Here is a 21,884-nt window from a genome sequence, read left to right on the forward strand (position 1 = left end):
GTTGATGATAGTATGGTCAGGAGTTGAGTTACAAAATTGCTACAATCCTAAATACCTAGGAGTGACACTGGACAGATCTCTTGCTTTCAAGAGACACTGCACGAATTGCAAGTTGAAGGTTTTCGCCAGGAACAATCTGTTAATAAAATTGGCCAGATCACAGTGGGGCTGAACCTGCAACCATTTGAACCTCTGCACTTGCATTACTGTATTCTGCAGTAGAGTATGCTTGTTCTGTTTGGTATAGTTCATCTCGTGGCAAACAGGTAGACATAGGTAGGTCTTAATGATGCCTGCAGAATTGTAACAGGTGGTTTGAAATCTATTGCTGATGAATGGATTTACCACCGTGCAGGAATAGCACCATCTCACATTCAAAGAGAAATTGTGGTGAATAAAGAATGATAGAAAGTGGTACAAGAAAAAACCCATCTTCTGTATGGGCATAAACTGCATTCGCAGCGATTGAAGTCAAGGAAGAGTTTCTTTAGAACATCAAAGATACTTACTACCATTGCTGAAAACAGCAGGGTGCAGGTTTGGAGGGATAAGACTTTCCTTCCCTTTGGTTAAAAAAAAGTTTCTGAATCTCTGCCTCCCAGACATGACGTGAAATGGATGACCTGGAAATCTTTGAATAGGCTGAGATCAGGAGTGGGTAGATCAAGATTTTATCTGGCCGGATGGGTGTACATAACCAAAAAAAATATTAAATGTGAGAAGTCCAGACCATCCAGCACATGCTTCAGTGTCGCCTGTGTGCAGCTCCGGTTTTGAAGAAGACCTCCATCGAGCAACAGAAAAGGGACTGGAAGAGGCCAAGTTTTGGTCAAAGACTGTGTGACATGCTAACTGTGCATCTATATATGTTTCTGTCATGAGAGGAAAAAAAAAATTCACATGACTGTTGCTTCCACTATCCCTACTGTATGGCAAGGAGGAAATTATTATATTCATAACAACTCACTGTTTGAGCTCAGTTGATGATCTAAGATTTTACAACAGATGGATGTCAGTGATTTAGATATTAGTTTTGGGATCCATTCTGCTACCATTCTTGTAGACAGGAGTGACCATTGCGTTCTCCCACCTATTGGTCACAGTGTTTCCTTTGAGAGGGATCTGCAATACATTATGGTTAAATTATGGTCTACTTCAGGAGCAAGTTCTTTAGGCGTTCCATTGAGCCCTGTAACTTTATCAATTTTAGTAATTTTCCAATACCACTGACGCTAGTACTAAATAATACATCTTTGCATTGATGCAAAAAAAGAAAAAGGGTTCAATATTGATGCTTTCAATTTGATACCCTCAGATTCAGTTCCTGTGCCATACTTTAGTGTCTGTGCCAACTCTGATGCCAGTGATTGCCTTTATGTAAGATTAGAATTTCTTTGCATTTTCTGTTAGGTCTCCTGATAAAGTTCTGTTGCAGTAGTTATTAAAGGTTTCATGCTTTACACTTCCAAACAAATTTCATTTAGCGTCTGTACATCTATACTCCTATGTTTTGTTTTTCATCTATTGTGCAGTATTTGCTATCTGAAGTTCCTGTATTCAGATCAAATACTACTGCTTCTTTATGCAATTTACTTAACATGTAAATCTTACAACTTATTGTAGATACTTTTCATACTTTGGTAATCATTGTTGCTATAACCATCTCATGATCATCATGATCACTCATAACAGTTTCATTGTATGTGCTAGCGAGCTGAGATTTTCTGTTAACTTTTTATTTACATATGGGAGTGAGTCTAGTGATCAATAAAGAGATGCAGTTGTAAGTTTATGTTCAGTTTAGAGTCTGATATTGCGCAAAAAAATGTAGTATGCAGTATTTTTTTAGTGAATTTGAGCTTTTTGTCCATTGTAACAAAAACACCACTTCATTCGCATGAGCCTATCCTTTTCATGTACTCTTAGATTTATACCAGAAATCTCACTACTGTCAGTTTCACATTTTGGTGAAGGTGCCATATATAGGCACACCGTTGTTTTATGATAAAGCCCTGTGGATAGACTTTTAGTAGTAACTGTCCCAGCTTGTAGGCAGACATCTTTGATTTTGTCATATGCTAGAAGTATAAAGGGTGTAATTAACGAGTACACTACAAGAATAGTTTTTTTTTTAACCATATAACATAGTTTTTTTCCTCACTTTGTGGTGTTCTAGGAACTGTCACAAATTAGTACTCCATTTCACCTGTAAAATTAGCATCTTTGGATTAGCTTCCTGTTGTTGAAATATTTGGTTGATTGGTTGTACAATGGAGGAATACATACAGCATAGTGTTAACGATAGAATCCTTAAAACTTTATGAAACTGGAGAAACTTGTGGCTGCTTGTATAGGCATGTACACGTTTTTAAAATTTTGTTCAAAGACTATTAACAAAAGAAGGGCAATTAACCTTATCATGGTTCTCAGCCCTCACACCTGATATTGCAGTGACACAGAAAAACAATTTTTACACTCATTCTAGAAATTTTTCTGATCTTTTGCAGATTTATGTGAAGTATGTCAGCCTGCCTGCTATCACAAAACTTGTTTGTACTGTGGACTTTCAACTTAGTATTTTGCATAGTTGTGAAGTAATAGTCAGAAATGGACTGATGTTTATGAAAGAGGAGGAAGGCATGGTGATGTACTCAGTACACACACACACACACACACACACACACACACACACACACACACACACATTTATCCTGCCAATTGGTTATACTGTAGCTTGTACCATACAGGAAAACAGTTTCTGCTTCAGGCTATCTATAAATAATTCGGTGCACACAGAAAACCTTCATTATTGCTTCTTTAAAGAACACTTTTGTGTGTTTCCTTTATGTCATTGTAATTATTTGAGTAACTAGAAACCACTCCCTGCATGTGCACTAACATTCAGATCGATACTAAATGCTCATTGTACACACTGTTTCACAAGGGAGAGACAGAAGTAGCTGAATAACACTCTCTTCACACTGGACATTTACAGATATCTGCATGAAACAAGAGAAGGTGTAAAAAAAATGCTGCAGTTGTTTGTGTATGTATCTGAAGAGATATACACACACCACGCAGGACTATTTTACACTTTCTTCTTGTTTCATGCACATAACTGTAAACATTCAATATGACTGGAGTTGTGTGGGTCACTATAGAAACAAATTTTTTAAATGAGAACAGTCTGCTACACTAGTTATTATTTGGATTAACTTTTCCATTTATTTTGCATTCTGCACAACTGCACAGTTTTGGCAGTGTTCAGTGTAGTCCTGGTCCTTTTGGGCTATTATCTAACACTGCCAAATGCTGGTTTGCTTACTTTTATGTGAAATCTTCATTAATAGTGACAGTTCATTGACCCATTTTCTCTGATTACTTACTGTTAAGAAGAAAACCTTTGTTGTTATAATTCCTCGTGTCAGATACCTTGTTACAGGAGTGAATCAGAAGAGACTTGGTTTGTTAATTGAAGATTGCACTCACACTCCAAAGTAATCAGAGAGAATAAGCTCATGAATTGTCACTACTGCTGAAGATATCACATAAAAGGAAATCAACCAACTGTCATAAGGACATGTTGATGCAGAATGTGAGATACCATGCAAGAAGCACTGTCAAGAGCCACTACAAAATGGGCACATAGTTGGGGAATTTAAAGTAAAAAGTTAAAATCAGTTCAGAGTCTTGCTGCTAGATTGGTTACTGATGAGTTCGATCAGTACAGGAGTATTACAGAAATGCTCTGTGAAATCATATGGGAATCTCTGGAAGAAGGAAGACATTCATTTGTGGAACACTATTGGCAAAGTTTAGAGAATTGGCATTTGTGACAGTTTACAGACTTAATCTGCTGTCACCAATATACATCTCACATAAGGACCACAAAGCTAAGATAAGAGAATTCAGGGTTTATAAGATGGCAGCTAGTCAGTTTTCTCTTGCTACATTTGCAAATGTAACAGAAAAGAGAGTGACCATACTCCAATTAAAATTATTTTGCATGTGACATTTCAGTGAGCCGAGCAATAGGGGCAACCACCATCCAATTGTAATTCTTTCTTGAGTGTCGTGCTCACTGTTTTGTCTGTTTTCAGTGCCTTGTGAAGCGAGCTGGTTGCACATAGGCAACAGTGCATCCTGCCACTGCAATCTGTCAACCACAAAGCAATTTTAATCAAAGTTTAGTAATGGTATGAGGTGCGCTCCTCCATGCATAATACGGTAGCTTGAGGAGTACATGTGGAATCCACCAAATGACATTCAGTGTGGAAAACTCAGAAAATTTGTTTTGAAATCACAAAAAATAAAAAAAAGATAAAAAGACTGTGATAGCAGTCAGTGAGATAAGGAAAGGAGAAACTGAAGGTAGCAGCATATACAAAACGAAAATTGGGGGCAGCAGTAGAAAGTTAATGTAAAAAGAAAGGATGCAGAAGCCTCTTTCCCTTTCTTTAATATTTTTCCTTTTTCATCTCTTTATTTCAATGTATTGGGGAAAGTTGTGAAAGATCCAAGAGTCTGTGCGTTCTGTTTTGTGCGTGCGCCCCCGCCCACACACACACACACACACACACACACACTCTCACACTCGCTCTCTCTCTCTCTCTCTCTCTCTCTCTCTCTCTCTCTCTCTCTCTCTCTCTCTCCTCCCCTCTCTCCCTCTCCCCCCCCCCTCTTTTTTTGGGGGTGGGGTGGGGAGTGTTGTTTATTGTCCATACAATGTTGCAGTTACTGCATTGTAGAGTATCGTCAGTTTTTGAGCTAAAATATAATCTTCAGAGTCCACTTACTTCAGCTCCATAAAGTCACATAGGCAAATAATTACATACACATGAGGGGGAACGGTAGGGGAATACAACTTCAAGATGATGTATCTAAATATTTTAGTGGATAAGGTGGCAATAGAATTAACTGTAATTTTTTAGCCTAAATGATATTTCAGTCTGATAGTGCAATTTAATTTTAGATGAGACAGATGTAGATCGCCGCCGTCGCAAACGCCGTAAGAAGAAGAATAATAATGTTGAGGAAGGACAGATAGTTGCTACTGAATCATCACCCCCATCATCACAGCAACAGCAACCATCACCACCACCAGCAGGAACTGCAGATACACATGCTCAAGCTGCAGAGGATGAAAAGCAGCAGGCAAAACCCATACTTATGGTGGAGGTTGAAAATGTAACTCATGAGAAGTTTCGCCAAACAGAAGAGGTCAAGGTATGGGCATAATAGAAATATGATTTAATTCTAAGGTATCACATTGGAATATGTTAATGATTTCATATTAGATACTTATCATTGTTTTTTTTTCCAAAACGTTTTGAAAATTGATGTATGTGTAAAATGTTATTCATAGGCCCCACTGTTAGATGTGTTTTGTATTGCACGGTAAGCATAACCACCACAAATTTCCAACATGGTTGTGTTGTAACGAGGTTCCCACACCCATTTAATGTAACATCTTATTGCTAAAGTTTGGAACATAAGTCACCCACATGTCTGGACTGTGTTGTATAATATGTATGTGCCTTCTCTTCCTTGAACACTCGCTCGGTGTTCAGGTCAGGGATGTAGTTAGGATTTATAAGTGGTGTGGGCTTGAGAATAATGTATTCATGTTCAGAAAAAAGAAATAGTATCAGTTTATTTTCTTGTAGTGAGGATTGCCAGGTGTAGTGGAAGAGGGGTGGGAGGTTTGTAACTTCATTAGCCTCAGATGAATCTTGGAGGAAACCAGAAGAGATGTCTGCTCTCTGTAGTCATGACTCTGAGAGCATTTCATCTCACAAGTCAGATGACCTAGAGCGTGAGTCGATTGGTTGATTTTGTTGATAATAGGTTGGACTATTCTGGCATGAATCACTTGCTTGTTACCGCATTAGCGAAAGGTGAGCGATGAAAAAGTGGTCTTTTTGTAAAATTTAAATAATAAAAATTTATGACTGTTGGACAGGAACATGATAATGGAGAAAGAGAGAGAGATGCTACAATTAGACATAGTAGAGATCATGAAATGAAATAGAAAGTGAACACAGACTTCTAGTTATATGACTAGAGAGCAATAAGAACAGCACTAACTTTAAATTTAACAGACACTGATATCAATATATACTAAAATTTTGTCAGCTAATGATGGAAAGGAATGAGATGGATCATCAATATAAATTACTGTCACCAGTGCATGGGTTTCCCTGACTGTTATCTCTACCTTAAATTAGCGGATAATGCAAAGATAATAAGAGGCATTGGTGTGTAATTTTTGAAAAGAAAATAATAATTTTTATTGTATTAAGTTTTTGATTGAACGAAATTTGAATTCTTGTCGGTATGTGGGTTGCATTATTGCAGTTTCGGTCATAAAATTGCACTACACATAAAGAGATGGAAGAAAAATACATTTTCATTAAAACTGTTCATTAAAGTAATAAATTCCTATAATCTCTGTACAGAGCAGGTCATTTATAGAAGTGATTTATATTTTTACACCATGATTGATGATGCATTGGCAGCTGCCTTTATGCCTTTTTCTCCAGCATGTTTTAATGGCTCAGTAGATAAATAAAGTTTAAAGACAGTCAGACTGCAGATCTCTGAAGGTATTTTTTCACATTTTCCCCAAAGAGAGCCTCGTCAGAATTTAGAGGCGCACATTCATATGTACCGTTATCTGTACCACTGTATTATCATTGAACTGATTAAGTGACAAAGGAAAAATAAATAATACAGTTAGATGAGTATACATGAAAAATTTGTTATCTTTACGTGCTTCCTACATATTTGTTCTATTACATTTGTCCCCAATGGCTACTGGAAACAGGAATTTGTTAATGAATGGTTACAGCAGCCAGTAGTCTAGTATCAGTTTGCTTTCCACACTGTGTGAGGCAAGTATCTAGCATAGATTTATAGGTGTTAAGTTAATTTGATATCATTATTTGCATTTTGTTTGGTGTTGCACTGTGTTTAGGTTCAAATCTTTATTGATTTCTGCAGCACATTTACATTCTATGAGGATCGAGATACAAGTGTTGTTACTTTTATTTTGGCCTTGAGTGAATTGGAAGGTACAAACATAAACACTAAGTTTATAAATCTCTCTTAAATAAGAAAATCTTAATTACACGTAATATTGCAAATCTTACAGGTAGTTTCCTGTTAATGACCTAGTCTTTATTTATTCTTTTTCTGTTGGTTATCGGTGTGTGACGCCAAAGCGTCACTGTCTGTTTTAGCTATTTGTCCCCATACTGCAATCCATTTGTGCTACAAGGTTGTTAGAGTTATTGGATGCAGTAGATGACCGATACCATTGTTCGGCTTGTTGAGAGTTATTGTCTGATATGACATTATCACATAAAGCAGGCACAAGTACAGTGATTTGTATTCAATGCCATTACCCTCCTGGGAGACTATGATGACCCAACAGTCTTGCAGTGAAAGTTGAGGAGGTAAAAGACATGAGAGATCCGGCACTCATATAGTCAAGCAATATACTATGCAATCTTCTTTACACTCCTTTCATTGCTTCTGAGTGCCCATGATGAGCACATGTCACTCAGCAGTGTTCTTGCACAAGTATAGCATACTTCGCAGGCTCCACATACTCACCATTAAGTTTACACAGTACCTTGAATTATTATATTTAATGTTGCTCTCATTTCATAAGCTACTCTGTACGTGTGCCAAACTTTTCGCATCATCCAGTGCCTAATGCTGCATCCTTCACTACTTCCAAGAAAATATTGCCCATGTCCTCATGTGATATTTTAGCATAATTGATATGACCTAAGGTCACTTTATCAATACACCTTTGTTGCACAACATTTTAACCATTACTCATCACACTTGTCTCTGATTGGTAAATGTTTATTCGTGGCATCATTTTGGCTCTGCTCTTCACAATTCTTTAGTGGGTACACAATGTCTACCATGTACTTCATTATGTATACTTTGTCAACACACACCGAGTAAGCTAACATGTTGGTCAAGTAATACTTAGAAACTTCATTTTCTTTCAAGTAGAGATCACAACCCATACTCCAGTTCATTGCACTGTGTGCAAATAACAAGCATTTTGGTAGAGGTCTGATCAATAACTGAACCTCAAAACCTTGGAGGAGAATAGTCCACTTGTACTACCTACTTGAGAGCTAAGTCCAATACTACAAGCAAGAAGATACATGCAATTTTCTACCAAGGAAATAGACTTCTACTTGTTATAGCAAAGGAATATATTAGCTTCTATAGGCACTAGATACTCAGCAAGCTTAGTTTTCATAATCTTATATTGCATTGTGTTGCATTTACGACACATTATAATTCAATGTGAACTTGTATTATGTTCGCAGTGTACATTTTGTCTTTGTCATCGAACCATGTGGATAACTTAACATCGCAAGTTATGAGTTTAACTCATTAAAAAAAGAAAGTTTATTTTTGTTGTGAAGTACTCGGTACCTTGTAGTTCTAGTTAAGCCACTAATACGTGTGGATAATGTGCATTTACATTATGAGTTTTGGTGTCCAGGTTTTTCTTATACATACATAAGAAAGGTCTATCCACCTCACCAAGTGAGGTGGCTTAGTGGTTAGCACACTGGACTTGCATTCGAGAGCACAGCAATTGAAACCTCATCCAGAAGCGTCCGCAGCTTGTGGTCTGGTGGCTAGTATTGCTGCCTCTGGGATCACGGGGTCCCGGGTTAGATTCCCGGCTGGGTTGGGGATTTTCTCTGCCTGGGACTGGGTGTTTGTGTTGTCCTCCTCCTCCTCCTCCTCCTCCTCCTCCTCATCATCATCATCATTTCGTAACAGTGGCTGGATTGTACTGTGAAACAAACTGGATTGTGTAAAAATTGGAACTTTGTGCTGATGACCGCGTAGTTGGGCACCCCACAAACCAGACATTACATCACGTCCGGCGGCCATCCTGATTTAGGTTTTTCCATGGTTTCCCTAAATCGCTTCAGGCAAATGCCAGGATGGTTCTTTTGAAAGAGCACGGCCGACTGCTTTCCCCGTCCTTCCCTAATCTGATAGTACCACCTTTCTGTTTAGTCCCCACCCCCTGATCCACCAACCAGCTGTCCATCATGGAGGTTCATTACTTTCAATACATGTTTAAAAGAGTGGTATCTTGCTCAGATGTATTAAGTATACTAAAGCTCTATACTACTAGTGTGCCACAGTGAAGGGTCATTGGCCACAACACACAGTGTAAGCAAGCATGTTCAGTCTCTTCACATTACTATTTTATTTCTTTCTTCTGGAGTAAATCTTAGGTGTGATTAGTGACTCGGGGTCTTAGTTTTGATTTCATGATAGGCTTGAGACGTAAGGTCACTTTGGTTCAGTTTGCATTCAACTTTATTGTCAGACTGCCATAACTTCACCTGTTTGCCTCCCCAACATTCACTGTGTCTGTTTTTAAACGTTCATTCCATTGGGCTTGCCTCAGGATGGAAACAGGATATCACGATATGTTTTATTTCCTGAACCTTTAAAAATTTATTCCATTTGTCACTCATAAAATTTGAAACGTTGTCTGTTGCCAATTCTAGACAAATGATCCTCTGATGTTCTCCTCTCCTGATAATGAGGGCCAAGGTTCAGTCTTTGTGGCATTCACCTGGCGATATTTTGTGAAACCTTTGTATAGAGCAATGATATACTTCACTCCTTCCTACTTCACTCCTTCCTTATGCTGTGGCAATGGCCCTTTGGCATCGAAAGATACCTGTTCTAACAGTTTGGTTGGAATAATGGGGTGTAATTCATTCGGACAAGACTGATTTGAATGCTTGCCTTCTGGCTGATAACACTCAACATTAAAACCCACTGAACCCAATACCAAATGTTAAGAAAAAGCAATAATTTACAATTTTATTGGTGCACTTGGATATACCATAATGTCCCCAAGCAGGATTGATGTCATTGATGAAATTGTCTACACACCATCGAGAAGATTGTGGGGTATAATGGTGAAATAATATTTCATTATGCATTCTACCATTATGGCTTTGTTGAAATTTTTGTTTAACTACCTTCCACCGAAGATCAGCATCTTGCAATAAGCTCATGTTCTTACACATTTTTAGGTAATATGGACAGTGCGTGCCATCATGCATGAGTAGGACTAAAACAGGGTGTATACGCCCCGGGACATCCGGGAGATCCGGGAAAAACCCGGGAATTTTTTCATCCGGGACAAATCCGGGAAAAACCCGGGAATTTTTTAGAATTCCGGGATTTTTCATTGTTTTAGATTTTAGTTAAAGTTTTGTAGGTTTGACGTGTAAGATCTGATACGCTGACAAAGAACTTTAGTCCACTACTGCAGAATAATACTGCAGCAATGAAACATAAACCAGAGAATAACACCAAAATAAAAGTTTAGTTGCATAGAAAATGGGTAATTTACACAAGGCACAGACCAGTTTGCCGACACCGAAAAGTGTCAAAGGCTTTAGGTCGAAGTTTATGCAATACGTCCGTAACAACTAACGTGCATTCGATGTGCGTGACGTCACAATTCTTTACATTTCTAACAGATGACCAGAAAATATTACGAATAGTGGCTTGAGATGCGTTACTTTCACAGTAAATTTCCACGCAAGATGATTTATATTACGTGTGAAAATGTGCAGTGAATTTCTTAAATCACAGGGCGTTATAACTCTCATTCAAAATGTAACACTTTGAGGATCAGCCATTTGAAAAATGTCGGGCCGAGAAGATAAGTCATTTATGCCACTATTCAAAATTTTACCGGCACATTTGTATTTGATATGACTTAACGTGTAACACACGCTAAAAAAAGACCTACCTTCAAGGTAGTTTTCATATTTAATGTTGTTCTTTCATAGATAAAACATTATGCAATCGATGGCAAAAAGCGTAATTGACCTTCAAAAAAATGTGCATAATGTGTTACTGAGCAATGTTACAAGTCTCTTCATGCCAGAACACTTCACTTTTATACGCGACTGATAATCATTTTGGCACGATTTTAATTGCCAAATTAGAGCCTGTTAGTAGGCCCACGGACTTCTTATCATTGTAGGACTAATAACAGTGGATGCCAATAGACGATGCAATTCTCGTTCGTACATACACTTCTACTTACTAGTTAACCGCTGTAGAAACGCACTTTGCTGAGTGGAGGAGGATGAGGAGATTAGCGTTTAACGTCCCGTCGACAACGAGGTCATTAGAGACGGAGCACAAGCTCGGATTAAGGAAGGATTCCCAAGGAAATCGGCCGTGCCCTTTCGAAGGAACCATCCCAGCATTTGCCTGAAGTGATCTAGGGAAATCACGGTAAACCTAAATCAGGATGGCCGGACGCGGGATTGAACCGTCGTCCTCCCGAATGCGAGTCCAGTGTGCAAACCACTGCGCCACCTCGCTCGGTACTTTGCTGAGTTGAGCGAGCTCGGCCTACCTTCGTAACGTAAGCGCCGCGGCCTGTCTTTCTCGTAGGTCTCGTGTTCCGAATAACTGCCGTCATTCGCTAGCGAGATCACGTGACATGTGCTATGACTGGCTGACAAAAGGGCATCGCTCAACGCAATCTCTATTTTAGAGTTTCGGAAACTACCGTGCTGTAATTTGTGGAATTTGTGTATATACTTTACTAATACGAAAACAAACTCTGTGCATATTGTCTCGCATCAAACAACTTTCCAAACGCATTGTTTCCTAAGGTGCTGGGACGTCTTTCGCCGTTTTACAGCTCCGAGGGAAAGTATACTGTTACTTAACCCGGATGTATTTTCACCCGCTTTATACGTAATTTCATCCGGGAGAAATAGTGTTTTTAACCGGGAAATCCGGGAATTTTTTTTTCTTGTCCATGTAGACACCCTGTAAAAAGTTGCATGTTGATTCAAGAGTTCTGTGAACTCGCTAAGCCCTTGTGGAAAACATGAAAGGGAGTCCATGATGACATTTTGTTTTCCGTTTATGTAAATAATCTCAAAACTAAATTCTTGTAGAAAGTAACACCACTATGCCATGTGTGCATGGAGCTATTTACAAGTTAGGAGGAATGACAACGCCTCATGTGCTTTCTCCATAGGTAATATTCAAATTTCCTAAAGGCCCATATGACCGCTGAAGCTTCCAGAACTGTGTTACAGATTATGCCTGTTTGCATTCAGTGAGTATCCTACTTGCAAAATGTATTGCACAGATGGTACTCCTACCTTCTATTTCTTCAATTTGAACGTAACCCTGAGAGGAGGTATCCATGGCCAAAGAGAAATCTTCATTCATGTCTGGACGATGCAGAAAATTTGCATTGACTGATGCTTTTTTAATTGCTTCAAAATCGTGTTTACACTGTGCCAACCAGAACCACAAGGAGTTTTATGTATCATATTCAACAAGCTGTCACTGTTCAGTAGTTGGTTAGGTACAAAATTATGAAAGATTGAGGCCAGACCAAGGAATGACTTGAGCTGTTGCTTTGTCTGTGAGACTGGAAAACATTTAATTGCCTCAGTTTTGCTTTTATCCAGATGGAGAAATGATATGGCCTAGAAATTTTATTTCCTGTCTAGCAAATTTTGACTTCTTCAAATTTATTGTTATGTTAAAATGCAAAAATCTATTGAGTACCTTATCTACAAGTTGTACATGTTCATTCCGGGATTTGGTTCGATTAAAGAGATTGTCCACTAATGCACTTACCTTGTTCAGTAGCTCTGGACCAAGGACACTATCCAGAGCTGAGATAAAAATTCCTGCACTGATATTTAGTCCAAAAGGAAGGACATAGAATTGAGAACTTCTACCTGAGCAAGCAAAGGCCATATAAATCCTACTGTCCGGCTAAAGGGCAACCTACCAGTATGAATAGCTCAAAAAGTATTTGACTTTATGAAATTTGGGTATTTGTTCATCTAAGTTTTCTTTTTTTGTTGATCACTTTGCACCTAAAATGAGATGAATGCTGCCATCTGATTTTGCCACTGTGAGAAGTGGACTGCAGTACAGAGACTGTGAAGGTTCTGTTATTTGCCAGTTAGTCTTCCGTTTGATCCATTTCCAGACTGCCTCTCTTTTTGCCCATTGCATGACATAAGACAAATGACAAAAGCTCTGGTGTGGTAATCCTATATATATACCTATACACCCAAATCACTCTTGGTCATTTCCTAAATACAGGTAGGTATTTTGAGAGAAAGTTAAATCATTCATTCCTCTGCCCCGCCGTTAAGGATAGTGATTTGAGCACCTTTTCCTGTGTTGCTTGTACCTCGATTTGTGTTTCTATTAGCAAGTCCAAATGTTGTACATTAACAAATAACACTTCTGGGTAGGTAAGCTGTAAATTTATTCTCTGGCAATACTTATTTGTGTAGTGGTTTTGTTTGAATCAGTTCCAAGGAAACTTTCTGTTTTGTCAACATACAGATAACATTTACCCTTATCCAAATCTAATCGTGCCCAGTGTTGCTATGAAATTCCATTCCCATAATGCAACTGACTAATTTGTGTACGACGAGAAGCAAATGCTTTACTGTCGTATTTCCCATGGTCACAGGAATGAGGACTTGTCTTTACACCTTGCGATTTGTTACCCATGGCACTCAGTATCTGACAATTTTGCGAATTTTGCGCCAGGAATGTATGTACATAAATGGCTGTACTGATTTCTGTGAATGGACCTGTTGCTATAAAGTTGGCAGATGAACCTGTATAGAGGACGATCTGAATCGGAATACGACCTATCTGGGCATTGATCACAGTGTGCACTATATCTTCCCCCACTTGCTTGCAAATTACATCATTGTCACATAGCACATCTCTAATATCTTGGTCATTTTTGTATGTGAGGAATTGAATGTGTTGCTCAGTTTGCCCTTGCCTTGTCCTTCGGCCATCGCTGGAGTGCTTAACTAGGCTGATTAAGAGTTTTTCAAAGGTTTTGGCAGGATGGCATTACTGTTGTCTGTTTCTTCCATTATATTTACTGTGTACCTCCACTTACTCCAATTGGTGTCCACATGGGGATGTGAATTTTGACTAGCACAGCTCACCTTCTTGCATTGTGCTGACTGGGTATTTCCGAGTCTGCCATTACCATGTTTCCCCAAGTTACACCTGGAAGACCTTTCCAGCTATGACCACGGCCATTGTCATTATTTTTATGGCCTCCTCTGTTCTGATATCCAAGGTTGTATTGGTATACTCCACTTCCCCTGTAATTGTTACTTATGCGGTAATTTGCATTTCCCTGTTTTTGTTATTATTATTGTGTATAAGTGGAATGGGATGGTGCCAATTGCCTCAGTCATTATTATTGTAATTTGCATTGTTGGGGTTCCCATTCCCCCTTGCATTATTGTGCATATTTTTTATTGATAGCTTGTCCCATTGTGTCTTCATGACTGAGATCAGTGGAATCCAACAGAGAAAGGAAGTATTTCAGATCTATCTCAGACACTGTAACAAGCTTTCCTCTAACATTTGACGGTAATTTCCCTTCAAGAATCTGGAGCACATCTAGTTCCAGTACCTCATTTTGTTAATATTCTTCTCACAGTACCCCAGTAATCCCCTTTATTTACTGTTGTAGGGTTCTGTGTTGAATACCTCCCTTATAAGATGTTCTTGAGCACAGTCTGACCAAAGTTTGCCTAAAAAGGTTTGTTCAGATTACGCGTATGTTCGGCATTGCTCCGTTACATCTGCCACCCGCAGTAAAGCATCTCCTTGGAAGAAGGCTACCACATAATGTATTTTTTGAGCCTCTTCCCAATTATGTGAAAGTATGTTATGGAAAGATTTTATAAATACCTTTGGTGGCACCTTTTTGATTCTGATGATAAAACCTGAAAAACAACATTTTTTCAAGTAATACAGATGAAGGTGAGGGTCCTACCCACGGGGTTTTGTGTCACTGGCATAGGTGATATTATCTGGTAGTTTACTTGATAAGTCGCTGGCGTCTACCTCATTACCAGTACTATAATCTATTTCCATGGCATTGTGTATTGGAAAAGGTGTGTACATACTTTCTCGCATGTGTCACATATTTTTTTATATGTTAAATGAATTAAGTTGGATCTGGTTTGTGTGCACTTACGTTACATGGCACTGATTCAGATGGCAAGTGCTGCACTGCAGCTTCATACTCCTGTATGCTTTTACTATGCTCTCAGTTTCTTTATCAGGTACCATTCTTGCTGTTTTCTGTATACAGGTTCAATTCTTGTGTACCACCTTTCGTGTGATGGTAGAGTCACCGCACCTAGCTTATGCGATTGTTTAGATTTTTTTACAGTTTAATGAAACCCATTTCCTCTGATAGTTTCTGCACTCTGCCTGGAAGTTCATTGTGAGTCGATTATAATTCAGACACTTTGGTTTGAACAGCAGATAATTTTTTTTCCATCTTGGGATGTGCTACTTGTAAGGAATCTTGTTTAGCCACGAGATCATCTAGTTGACTTGTAACTTTGTTCCTCAAGCACCTGGGAGAATTTGCTGTTCATCTGACTGTTAATTTGTGTGAATTCATTATTGATTTGTGTAAACATTGAGTGTGTGTATTATATTACTAAATTCACGCCACCTGCATCATTTAAGGCCAAATTGCCTATAATTGGTGACATAAAATTCTTATTGAAGATAACATTGTTTCCCAGAATGGGCTTTGTGGAGTATCCAATCCTGGTGCCGTTTCTTTCTCTACATCGGTTTGTAAAAATGGATTGCCATCTTGTGGCTGCAATGACATGTCATCGGCACTTTCTATTGTTACACACATTTTCATTCAATGTTGTGCCAAATGCGGATCACACTTTTACATGTGACCTACTGTTGCCCTGGTACAATGTATTTCCATTGTCAGTTATTAACTCATTTTTCTGTCGTGATATTGTCTGAATTCAACCGAGCATTTGTACTCAGAAAACTACTCATTGCTCAATTTTTCTTTGGACATGTTGTTTGTATTCTCAACTTTATCCAATATAGTAAATAAGTTATTTTCATTCAGTGGTTTTAGTTAAAACTATTGTAAATAATGTCTACAACAATGGCTAACAAGCAAAGAACAGAATAATTTAGTCTTTACTGTTATGCCTCAACAGTAAAGCATCTACCGTCAAATGCTTTAGCAACCAAACGTTCTGCCATTATTGAAACACTGTGGATTTCCAAAACTTCCTTGTCAAAATTGATCCTTCAGGCAATTTTAAAAGGCTTTGAGGTCATTTTACAATTTTGTTTTCTCACTTTCGTGACTTTCTGTCTCGAACAAAGTGTAATAATTGTACCTTATTTTTTCTCAGTAATATTGTTTGCTCTTATCATTCTTATTTTTGTGATAGTGTCCAAAAATGCGTATGAAAGGAAGAATTTTACATTGCTAGTTTACATAAATTGATATTTTCATCTAGCATTATTACACTCACAGACGTTATGGTCACAATTGTGTAATTTTTAAAAAGGAAATAATAATTTTTATTAGAGAAAGTTTTTGATTGAAATAAATTTTAATTTTTGTCAAATATGTGAACAAATGCTTAAAATTTATGCACAGGGCAGGCCATTTATAAAAGTGATTTGTATTTTTGCACCATGATTGATGATGCAGTGCCAACTGCCTGGATGCTTCCAGTCATTCATCATATTTGTATTCCAGATCATGTATCTTCTTCTCCGGGAGGTTTTTATGGTTAAGAGGATAAATAAACTGAAGGACAGACAGACAGATTGTAGAATTCTTGCGTAAAAATTTCTCAGTTCACTTGCCACGTCAAATTCAGATGAAATTCCAAGCTTTCAATGATATCGATTATCATCTTCGCCAGGGACTAAAACTGACTGTCATGAAATGGCAAGGTTTCCTCTTTTTATACCCACAGAATGGCATCTGATTGGCTGGATTACGTCATGATGTTGCAGGCAGAGGTGGCGTTCTCTACATCCATAGATTTTGCTTGTGCTCTCTTTTTAGCATTGCTTGCAGTGCCATCCATCACTTCAGGCAGGGTACTACGAGAAGTATTCCTGTGTGTTTTTTCCTTGTATAGTGCGCACTCCTAAGCATTGTTAAATGTCTGTTGAAGATGTTTTCACAAAGTGTGATTTCAAAAGCTTCTCCAATCACAGAGTCCCAATAATTTGCAGGGTAAGTAATTATTCTCATATGTTCAAACAAAATCTTGTGCTTATTTAACAGGCTGTGCTCTTGCCAATACTGATTTATGCAAATGCCTGTATTTAAGGTGACGTTGAAGATTGGCAACCAGCTGTATAGACTAGCCCATGTAACTCTTACAACACTTTCAAGGAATGTTATAAATTCCCAGCATTCTCATCCCGAGATTATCTTTGACAGGTTGCAAAATTTCTCTAATTTTTCCTGGTGACTGGAAGACTGGTCTTGATTTCTTGCCTGCTCAGTACTACCTATCTCGCTAGTGGATGCACTGTAGAGTTGGAGCTATGCTGTGTATTGGTCCTCTTGGCTCGTTTGGATGGTGTTGCATCTTGTTTTTCTCATCAGCATTGATCTGATGTCACGGAGAAGAATACCCATTCCTTCTGAACACCATCTTAAGATGATTAATCTCAGTACCAAGGTGGTCTATAAATACTTCTGGCTCTGTGTATAAAGGTGCTCAGCAAAACTCTTCTGAGCTGGATGGTGAAAGCTACTTCTGTTACATACAAATCTGTATGCCAACTATACAAGATTCATGGCAACTATTTTTTGTCATGAAAATGGTAACAAATTTAAAAATTCTGAAATATGCAAATGGCAGGTTAGTTCATGTGTTAAAATTACATGTAGGGGGATGGATGAACTCTCACAATGCCATAAGGCTATAGCATGACAAAAAAAGAGACATAAAAGTTTGTCATTACAGATGTAATTACAGTTGTAACGGTACACAATAGTACATTACAAACTCTGTGCATTCCATGGCACCAGGAGACTTGCCAAGAATCAACAGTAACGTGACATGACACCGAATGATTGTCCTTTCCAGGAGGATGAAGTGTGAAGAGAGACCATAGTGTGAGTTGAGCACCCATTCAGAGTGGATGTTACCTGGCTTGAACAGCTCTCTTAGGTAAAGACTGCAGTTCACCATGGAAGGAATGCCTAACAATGCCACAAGGAGCTTGTGGAAGTGGTAGGAAATGCTGCTTTACTGTTCTAAATGGGTGATCAGTGGGTACATGCACTCAGACATAACAGAGTTGCAATGGCCGACATGCATCGATTTGGGCCACCTGTCAGTGTGCGTATGGCTCTCCTCATACCCGGATTGCCCAGTGCTTGGAGAAGACAGAAGATGGATGCTTCAGGAATTGGTATTGAGAAGACAACAAATCTGCAGGATTTTATGCAATGAGCTACACATGTGTAAAGTTGGTGCAAACTGGATGCTTCATGCATGAAATGGAGAAATGAACACATTATGAATTTTGTCATGGGCATCTAGTGTGTTACAGGAAGGAGGGAGACAATAAGCTTGTGGGAATTGTCGTCATAGATGAATTCTGGGGCAGGATCTGTGGGACAGAACTGAAACACTTGTCCGCGGAATGGAGTCGTCCGGGTTCACCATGCAGGCAGGAATTTCATTGCAATCCCTCTCCTTCTAAGTTAATGGTCATCATAGCATATGACATTAGACGAGTGATTTTGTGTAATTTTGTCCCACATGAACAAACTGTTAATCCACTGCACTACTATCGCACTTTCCTGCAATGACACCTATGATGGACTATTGAGGAGAAATGTGCTGAACTTCTACACGATGTGTTAGTTCTTCAGGACAATGTGAGAGCCCATACAGCAGCATGTGTATGGAATTTGCTCATGCATTGGCGGTATGAAGTACTGGAGCATCCACCATATTCACCAGACTTAGCACCTCGCAATTAAGACCTCATATGAAAACTGAAACAGCAATTGCATGGAACATGCTTTCGAACAAGTGAAGACATTGCCGCAGCAGTGACGTGTGAGATACAAAGATTTCCTCTGGGTGAGGCCATGGGTATTTCGCATCTTCCATGGCATTGGCGGTATGTGATGGATTCATTGGGAGACTGTTTCTAGGGACTCACAAGCTGTCACAGGTTCATGTTCCTACCCTGTACTATTGTGTACTGTTGCAATTCAGAGTAAAATAGTGCTGCGGACTATTGCAGTTGATAGTAAAATACATTTGAAATGACAAAATTTGTTTCGTGTTTTTTCTCATGCTATATCTTTATTGTGGTGTGTGTGTGTGTGTGTGTGTGTGTGTGTGTGTGTGTGTGTGTGTGTGTGTGTGTTTTCACCCATCTTCCTACATGTAATGTTTACATATGAACTAACCTTCCATTTGCATATTGCAGAATTTTTTTAAATTTGATACCATTTTCGAGAGAAAAAAAAATTGCCATGACTTTTGCAATGGCCCTCGTATAATGTCACAACCATGCCATTTTACCCCTGTCTGCTAGTTAGAAATGGTGGACACCTTGGACCATGTTAGATACACACTACAGTTCAGCAAGAATTTACAGCAAAGTTTCATTTCATAACCTTTTCAATAGATTCTTGATATGGGAAATATTTGTTAAAGACCAATTAAGGTAGAGCAAGTGATCATTCCACAATAGGGGCAATATTTACATGATGGAATACATTTATGTGAGTAAGACAATCATTTACTGAGTTTGCAGCTGCCTCATTTGTTGCATCAGTAAACTGTATCAGATCCTGAAGGAATTTTAGACAGCTGGCGGTGTGTCCACTCATAACAGAGTATATATGGCCCTGTGTATTATGTATCTGGCAACATTGATATTAGACCATGATTGAATGAAAAAGTGCGCTCTTTGTAAAGAATGCTGTTATGGTTTGCAGAATGATTCTGATTCATTTAAGGAGAAAGTTTGTGCATGTACAATCACAGGAACATAGTTGGAGAGACTAGTTTTCCCCTTGTGTGGTGAGGCCTCAAATTGATGTAGGTGTTCAGAGCTTCGCCCACTTTGTTAGTGATCACAGTACTACAGTCATATCTCAGAGTTCGTGAGATGACTTACTACAACCACATGTGCCAATTTTCAAATATGCTGCCGTAAGATGTAGTACATGCTGTATTGTGGTGTGGTGGTTAGTGTACTGTTTGATGTGCTGTGGGGTGTCAGTTAAAACCTGAGCATCAACTGTTATTTCTGGAAGCTTCTTGAAATATGTTACGTTTGTAATGTTTGTACATTCTGGAATGTTTGATGATGTTTGTATAAATAGATGCACTCTCTGTCCAGGAGTTCTGTTGTGTTCTAGTTGTACATTGATGTTCATAGTAAATACACTTTCACTGACCGTGCTTTCAGATTTGGGCTCAAGTGTGATTGCAATGTGGCACTGTTTGATGAAGGTTCCAGGTACTTCAAAATATCTGCATCAGTGTGGCTCCAATTAGGCAATATAAAAGCTATTGCCTGCATGGTCAAGAACTGCAATACAAGCAGTACATCGTTCCCAAGGTCCATGTATTGCAGTCCCAAAGGATTCCAGAACAGCAACAAAGCAACTGCACATCAGATACGCTGCCCGGATCTGATGAAATGGCTGAAAGGATTCAGCCGAGTCGCCAAATACAATAGGTGGGGTGAGATTATTTGGCAAATCATGTACTTTTACTTGGGTGCCAGAGCCAAGCAGCGTGTCGAGAAGAATGAAGAGAAACGCAATAGCTGGGATAAATTCCGTGCCGAATTGAAGAAAATGTTTGATGGCAATCAGCAGCAAGTCCGCTTAGCGGAAGAATAATTGAAGAACTGGTTACAATGTCATGGGGAAATGATACAATCTTACATACAGAATATTTTGGCCACATGCCTCATTGTAAATCTGAATGTGACAGAAACTGACAAAAGTCACACCTGATGGAAGGTGTCACAGAAGACATGTACCAAACTCTACCGTTAAAGAATGTTGCAATGACAGAGGAACTGGTCAAGTGGTGCTAGCGCATTGAGGAACTGCAACAGAAAAGAGTTAGATGAAAGAAGTATGTGATACTCCTGAAAATGGTCTTTATGGCAACTGTGGACCACCACAAATACCTTGCCTGTCTCATACGATAGCTAGGAAGAGAAGACATGGAACATTTTATGGCAGCCAGTACTGTTGGACAGAGTAAGCAAGAGACGGCAGCCTTGAGTGTCAACACTATGCGTGAGAAGGTAATACAGAATGTTGAAGAAGAGATGAATCGATCTTTAGCACCAGTCTCTGCCACCAGACAAATTGAACTTATGCTGTTGACTTCAAACAACAACCCAAGACCCTAGCAACATGTATACAGCCAACTCCTCCTCCAAGAAGGGCCGATAATTCTCTGCAGGAGAACAGGCATTTAGGGGACAAAGGACAACACATTGGTACATTTCCACTGAGGAGAGCCGTGGAAGATAAATTTGTAATGTTGTCACTGAAATGTTGAATGGGAGTGAACCTGGAATACCGTATAATTCTTAGTAGCTAGCTTGTGCAAAACAACTGTGTGGTTGTTGCCAGAATTGTGCATGGTGCATTTCATAGATATACATAATTATAGTAAGAAAAGTTGTGATAGAATGTTAATATTTAGGAGTAAAGGAGACCACTCACCTCATTGAGTCATCAACAGGGATACACAAATGAGAAAGAAAACTTGCTGGCTGTCGGAATAAGTCCTTTGTTGAGTTATGAGTACCAACACACACACACACACACACACACACACACACACACACACACACACACACACACACGTGTCCTTACATCGTGCCATATGAACACACAATGCCAGGATTGCATTTTGACAGGTGCGGTGGAGTTTGTTTCGGATATGTTGGTT

General features: G+C 38.9%; 1 protein-coding gene across 1 annotated transcript in view; it reads left to right on the plus strand.

The window, feature by feature from the left end:
* Positions 1–21,884, plus strand: part of LOC126187774 (lon protease homolog, mitochondrial-like) — a 157,763-nt gene that overhangs the window by 67,228 nt on the left and 68,651 nt on the right. The window contains exon 4 of the mRNA XM_049929041.1: positions 4,973–5,226. Coding sequence (XP_049784998.1) covers positions 4,973–5,226 — 254 coding nt within the window. The remainder of the gene's footprint in view (positions 1–4,972; positions 5,227–21,884) is intronic.

The sequence above is a fragment of the Schistocerca cancellata genome, chromosome 5 (assembly GCF_023864275.1).
Source record: "Schistocerca cancellata isolate TAMUIC-IGC-003103 chromosome 5, iqSchCanc2.1, whole genome shotgun sequence".
In the NCBI taxonomy this organism is placed as follows: domain Eukaryota; kingdom Metazoa; phylum Arthropoda; class Insecta; order Orthoptera; family Acrididae; genus Schistocerca; species Schistocerca cancellata.